At 40.0% G+C, this 7,500-nt stretch overlaps 1 protein-coding gene across 1 annotated transcript in view; it reads right to left on the bottom strand.

Annotated features, from left to right (window-relative positions):
* The window catches only part of LOC308684838 (PDZ domain-containing RING finger protein 4), a gene marked incomplete at its 5' end in the record, with an annotated part of 57,452 nt that overhangs the window by 48,674 nt on the left and 1,278 nt on the right, over positions 1-7,500 (bottom strand). Inside the window, 2 exons of the mRNA XM_081356169.1 lie at positions 5,944-6,147; positions 7,193-7,264. Coding sequence (XP_081212295.1) covers positions 5,944-6,147; positions 7,193-7,264 — 276 coding nt within the window. The remainder of the gene's footprint in view (positions 1-5,943; positions 6,148-7,192; positions 7,265-7,500) is intronic.

Below are 7,500 nucleotides of genomic sequence, written 5' to 3'. Positions count from 1 at the left end.
TCGAGACTGAAGTGTGTGTGTGTGTGTGTGTGTGTGTACTCCTCTGAGCCGCTCTCGAGACTGAAGTGTGTGTGTGTGTGTGTGTGTGTGTGTGTCCACTGAGTCGCTCTCGAGACTGAACTGTGAGTGTGTGTGTGTGTGTAGTCGCTCTCGAGACTGAACTGTGAGTGTGTGTGTGTGTGTGTGTGTGTGTGTGTGTGTGTGTGTGTGTAGTCGCTCTCGAGACTGAAGTTCCTCAAAAGTTCAGCGTTTCTAAATATTTGCAGTGCAGAAATATTCCGTCACCCACAGAGACACGCGCACAAACATGAATTATTTATGATTAAACAAAAAAACTAAGTGTAATATGAACTGAGAAGATGCTAATGGAGGGAGAACACACTGAACTCTGTTTACATGTGCACTTATACTCAAATATAGATATTTTACTGTCTGTATAATAAACTAAATGTGTTTTACATTCACAATAACCAGGTTTATATATGCATCATCAATAAATCCAATTCGTTTCAGTCTCATATATTTCCTGTTCCACATCTAGCCATATCTGAACCATGCTGCTCACTCAGATGTCCCTCAGGTTCATAATCTGGCCTTTAAAGCGTGAACATGAAGAGCGTGTGAAGCCTCAGTTCTGTGAGGAGAACCCTTCATGAGAACAGCTTTTCCTCGTCACAGCAGAGCCGGTGTGGACACGCAAGAGTGAGTTCATGTGTGCGACTTCTGGGGTGAAACTTTACAAACTCCTCAAGCCTCATCAGAAGACTGGAGTCTGTAGAGAAGCTGTGCTCCACTTCTTCAGTTCTGATTTGAAAACACAAGCAGAACTCGTGATGTTCAATGATTCAGATGATGAGAGAGAAGCAACAGATGTCAGCTTTAGACACTTACTTCATTAAAGTCACAACTGAGCCGTTACTGTAATACAGCAGTTCCTGCTTTAAAAGACACTGCATGCACTGCTTCACTTTGAGATTTTGGGCTATTTGGCTTTTCATAACATGTTGCTTCAGACTAGTGGAAAGAAAACATTTAAAAAATATATAAAGTGTGTTTTATTTCACTTTATCTGTTTGCGTCTATTTCAATTTCAAGAAAAATCGTTAACGGCTGTTTTCACACATGAGTTTTTTCCTCCACTTCAGCATCACTTACAAACATCAAAACTTACAGTTTTATTCATATCTATATTCTGAAGGTTTTTACTGAGGGGTTTGTTCATATGTCATTCAGGTGATTTTATCTAACACTTATTCCCAAAAACAAGACGAAAATATTTTTTTTCTGTCTGCTGAAAGTGTTTTCTGATTTATGGAGTGATAAGAAAATAATCCAAAATCTCCTCTGTAAAAACCTTTAACTCTTAAATGTCATCATGTTTTGAGCCTGGCTTCATCTATTGTTCAGATTTCTGTTCTGGAAATGTATGCATATTCAACACAAAAATGCCTAATTTGCATATTTAAACATAAAATTGTAGAAAACTTGTAATACAAGAAATGTTTGCAATTCTTAATGCAATCAGTCAGAAGGAGAAGTATGTGATTTCTTTTGTTTAAAATTTGATCCTATTCACATGCAGCATTTTGTCTTAAATCACATTAAAATTACAGTAATACAATTTTTGACTTAAATCTGCAGTTCAGTGATTAATTACAGATCAGATCTTCATGTGTGTGTATTCATATACATTTAGCAGATGTCTGTTTCTGAGGAGGAACTGGCTGGTGTGTGTGTGTGTGTGTGTGTGTGTGTGTGTGTGTGTGTGTGTGTGTGTGTGTGTGTGTGTGTGTGTGTGTGTGTGTGTGTGTGTGTGTGTGTGTGTGTGTGTGTGTGTGTGTGTGTGTGTGTGTGTGTGTGTGTGTGTGTGTGTGTGTGTGTGTGTGTGTGTGTGTGTGTGTGTGTGTGTGTGTGTGTGTGTGTGTGTGTGTGTGTGTGTGTGTGTGTGTGTGTGTGTGTGTGTGTGTGTGTGTGTGTAAGGCTGGATGTCTCTGATTGGTTTCAGTAGCAGGTGTGTGTGAGTGTGTGTGTGTGTGTGTGTGTGTGTGTGTGTGTGTGTGTGTGTGTGTGTGTGTGTGTGTGTGTGTGTGTGTGTGTGTGTAAGGTTTCAGTCGCAGGTGTGTTTCTTCTGACCTCCAGGGTGAGAGTATTTTACAAGGCTGTTTTGTCGCCGGCCGACAGGACTGACTCATAAAACGCTGTGTGTTCACGGACGCTGTTCCATAAAATCCTGACACCTACATTTGTTTCTCAAACGACGTACTTAGAGCCACACTTACAGCCGACGGGGGAAAATGATCCCGCTCGACTTTCTTCTGGACACCATTTCAAACCTCAAGATCTATGAGAGACTGTGAATTTCCTCAAAATATGTCTAGACGAAACCCCCCTAGCATCAGAAACAGCTTCTGCGTTCACACACACTGTTTACTCTGAGCCCTCTTTCAATATGTAGCCTACTGTGGAAAATTACTTTTCAAAGTTGTACATAAATAAGATTATTGAAGTACGGTTTACAAGAAAACACTATTTCAGTCTTTCTACTTCAAAATGTCACGTTTAATTCGGTGTGTTTTAATTTATTACTTGTCTTTGAAACTATTTTCACACAGAAATAATTACAAAGTAAATCCTATATAATGAATTAATAGGGAATTTCTGGCAAGATTCTGTCAAAGTTATGAGCAAATGTTCTTCCAGTAGTGTTAATAGAACATTTGTTCAAAGGTATCTGCTATTTAATAATGTTCTCAAAACATTAGCACAAAAACATTATTAATACATCGTTCATGGAACTTTTTTTAAACATTTTAGTTCAACTAATGTTTTTTTAAATGTTCCTGTTTCAGAATGTTTTAGAACATTCAAAAATAATTTTCAAAATTATACAATGGGAATGTTCCCTAAACATTTGCATGACCAAAAAACATTTTAAAAACTGGATGTTTTGAACGTTCAGAAGTTATAACATTTTTATATCTCTATGGGAACATTACCAAAATGTATTTTTGTTAGGTTGGGAAGTGTCCGTTCTGATTTCAGATCAGTTCCCACAGAACTGAGCTAGTCTTCATCACGTCAGGTCTGGTCAGTCCTGATGTTCACGTCCAGCTCTGTGTTTCACTCAGATCTTCCTCAAACTCGTTAAATTCTGCTTGTAGTTTTGATTTCTCTGGAGGACAGATGTGATCTTTTATAAGCCCTGCTCATCTATAATACAGCGTTACCGAACATATTCCTCTCAAACACTCATGTTGTTGGCGTGTGTCTGGGTCTCAGCGTCACGCATGATGTCTGACTCTGTGTGTTTCATGCCACACACACACAGTATCTCACAGCACATTAACAAACTCCGGGTCGATTTACACACGGAAAACAAATGGAACTCATTTCTGGGTGGTTTGGTCCATGCGGTTCCGATTCCTCTGGGAAAGGCCTTTGATTCCCAGTTACTGTGAACATCAGATTTTGCTGAGACTCACACACAGGTTCTGTGGGATTGGTTGCTATGGAAACTCCTCAGTTTGATGATGCGTATGTCAATGTCAATTTTATTTATACAGCACCATTAATCACAACCTAGGCTGACCAATGCTGCACAATCAAAACACAACAAGACAATACAATATAATTAATAAAAGTAATAAAAAAAACACAATGCAATACAACTTCCTCATTGACTATATGCCAAATCAGAAAAATGAGTTAGGGTTAGAGGACTACGGTGACCAGGAGGGGACATGTTCGGTTCGCTTAGTTTTGTCGTGGCCACAACATATAAACTCGTGGGAACGTGATAATAAATCGGGGCCACGAGATCATTTTGTTGAGGTAACGACATCATTATGTTGTGGCCTCGAGATCATATGTTGAGGGAACGATATATTTATACGTGGTTATGTAGTTCTCGTAGTTATGTTGAGGGAACCACACCGGTCTAAACTGTAACCATAGCAGTCAGAGATGGAGATGACTGATGAAATAACATTTTACTTTGAATTAGGAATGTCATATACAGATATAGTGCGCTCTCTGGCATTAAGACATGGGGACGTTATAAGTGAAAGACACCTGATGCGACTTCTTAAGTTGAATGGGCTCTTTCTGGAAAATTGCTGGCTTGAATGAAATACTCGGGTCACGAATAAAGTCTGTTTTAAGGCAATAAACAAAAACTAATTATGAGAAACTTAAATTTACAAATAATAAAGTAAATTACACCCGGGGTAAAAGGAGAGCCCGTGTCGCGTGTGAAGATTCGGTTCCCACATGTTATGAAACTCGTGGCCACGAGAAACGGATGTCATTCCCTCAACATACGATCTCGTGCCGACGGGATATCATGACATTCCCACGACTTAAAGTGCCCCTATTATGCTATTTTAAAGTTTCCTAATGTTGTTTTGGAGTCTCCTACAACAGGTTTACATGCATCAAAGGTCAAAAACGGTTTAATTTCCTCATAATATACATTTGCACATCACCACATTTTCAATGATTCTCAAACGACTCGTCAGATGAATCAATCTCTCTTAATCCCTCCTTTCCGCGAGCTACTCCGCTCTGATTGGCCAGACAGCTCAGTCTGTTGTGATTGGCTTAACGTGTACAGCCCGGCCATTGCCATAACGTCAGCTCTGCGTGTCCTGAGGCTTCCTACACCATAAACTAAACACAGTAACGAACAATGACGTCGATATGACCATATCAATGCGAGTGCGAGTCCGATGATGAAACACTTGATGAACTAGTTATTCAACCCGAAGCTCCACCAGGACGACTCCAGCAGGACTCAGTGTTTCTCAGTGATACGCTACTCAGTTTGAGGGACATTATGAGATGTTGCAACTGTAATTCCTCTCCATTAGCATTAACAAGAGCATGTCCATCAACAAACCCATTATTTTACTTGTACTCATTTATTTACAGAGTATTTTTCTAATATATTGCGGTGAACACGTGGAAACTGTATCAATATCAGTCCATGTAAGTTATGCAATACATTAGCCGAGCTCGAGTGTGAATGATCTGATGTGACATAAAACAGACCTTGCTCCATGCTTAATCTTTCCTCAGACTAGTGAGAACGACAGACGATCTGCATTAATAGACACAGTTATAGTAATCGTGGCCCACAGCTGATTATCAGAAGTATTTCAGTAAGACAGTGATAACGTGAGTTAGCAGGAGACCAACACAATATAAAACTCAGAACTAAGTATGTTTAACACCATCTTCAAGAGCAAGCGGTTTGTGAATCCTGCACTGAACTCTGAGATTTGAGAAGCAGTCGTCAGTGAAATAAAGGGAACACAGCAAGAGTTTAGGATTACACTGCTGTGATACTATGGTGGAGATGAACTTTAACCCCTGATTCTCCACATGCTCGTCCTTGGGCAGTGGAAACACTGGCTTTACCTTCACATTATAGAGCACAGCGTCTCCTGGACATGACCTCTCCAGTATCACAGGGATCAGCTGCAGGTTTGAGGTTTGAGTTTTCCCGGGTGTCTGTGTGCGCTATATGCTTATGTTTCATCTTGACGTCACGACGAAACGGCTTATGACTCGTTTGAAAAACAATTCATTTTATTGACTCAGAGTCGACTCTTACGTTTGAAAGACAATGACTATATCCGGTGCACTTCAGATTTAAAACTTTGCAGGATGTTTTCATTCACTCAGAGCTGTTACACACACTACATGAAAGCTCATTCTCAAAAATCTATAATAAGGGCCCTTTAACATCACGTTCCCACGAGTTTATATGTTGTGGCCACGACAAACCTAAGTGAACCAAACATGTCCTCCCGGTGGACACTTACGAGAAATAAGGCTTTTCTTCAGATTCACGCTGGCGACACTGGGGACTGGACAACACGACACTCGGTACACCAGAGCACAGTGAATGATGCTAAAGGACGGCTGGTGAAGTGTGTGTACATGAAGAGTAGCGCTTCATCTGTGTCCTCCTTCATGTGTTCTTCAGTGACGCTCCACAGGAGACGAACGAGGGTTTCCGGCTCAGAGATTTCAGCAGATCGAGCTTTATTCCCGAGCTTATGAGAGCAGGAGCAACTATAATTCATCTCAGACGAGGTTAAAGTCCAAGAGCTCTCAGAGGATTCAACATCAGTGACTCTCATACTGCTCAAACACAACGCCATGAAAACACTGTGGAGAAACTACACTTTAAACTTGACATTTATTTCACGCCAAGGTCATGGGTTCGTTTCCCAGGGAATGCGTGCACTAATAACATATTCCTGTATGCATTGCACATTGCTTTGGATAAAAGCATTAGACGCATGAATGTAAATGCAAGATTTTAGCCTGTGTTGCAACATTCAAAAGCAAAATATGCCTGACAAACACAATGAAATGCTGCAGTAACTCCAGCTTAACAAGCCATTCATGTCGAGAAGGAGATTCACTTATATCAAAACATCTCCATAATCTGGAGCGATCCACGGCCTTAATTAGTAGAGCGAAGATTACCACTGTTCTGCACTAGAACTCATGAGTTATACTCTTCAGACGTCAGTGATGTAAAGGAATACGACAGACCGAGATGGAGATCAGGGCCAGAGGACTTCAGGTTTATCTGTGCCTCTTTTTTTCCTCCTTTTATTTTAATAAACACCTTAATTATCTTTATTTCAACAGACACTTTCTGCCTGTAAATCATCTCTGCTTTTATTTTTTACTTTTATTTTCATTATTCTTTATGTATGTCTGAAAATTGTTCAGTGTTAATGCTGGTAACTTTTATCGTGAGAAAACTGATCATAGTAAAACTTCACAATAATGATGATCAATGAATCACTGCACTCACTCAAAGATCTGAGCGGTTCAACAACCAATCGGCATCCAGCGGCCTCAGAAGCAGCCAATCCCAGCTCAAGCTCACTCATGAATATTCAAATGAGATGATTAATCAGTGGCCAGTGGAGCAGTGTAGTTATCGTGAAGAGAAAGCTTTTAAAAATCATTTTCAGTCATTGAAATAAAGCTGGAATAAGATTAAATATAAGTATTAGATGGAAAACCTTAAAATGAAACACTTCAGATCAGAATTTATCTGAGAGTAAAAAAATCATCAGAATTGTGAGATTTTTTCTATTTGCTGGAAACAAACAAGCTTCCATATAAATAATGCTAATATAACAGTGAAACAGAGAGCATCACTTACAGGAGCTCTGAGGCCTGGAGATGGAGATCTGATGGAGACAGAAGAGCTGATCTCAGATTCCCTGAGGAACGTCTGCAAACACAGAGATGAAGTTTCCATCATTATTCTGATCAGTAAAGCAGAAGCACATTCAACATTTACAGCGTCGTGTGTGAGGCAATAACCCGTCTGATTCACTCACACACTCACACACCACGAGTTTCGCTCTGCTCTTCCATCACTCATAAACCTTAACACAGTTCCACACCATCTGTGTGTGTGTGTGTGTGTGTGTGTGTGTGTGTGTGTGTGTGTGTGTGTGTGTGTGT

This window comes from Scardinius erythrophthalmus (assembly GCF_964197995.2).
Source record: "Scardinius erythrophthalmus genome assembly, chromosome: 24".
NCBI classification, from domain to species: domain Eukaryota; kingdom Metazoa; phylum Chordata; class Actinopteri; order Cypriniformes; family Leuciscidae; genus Scardinius; species Scardinius erythrophthalmus.
Note: the sequence above shows the minus strand (reverse complement) of the source record. Positions and strands in the feature narration are given on the sequence as shown.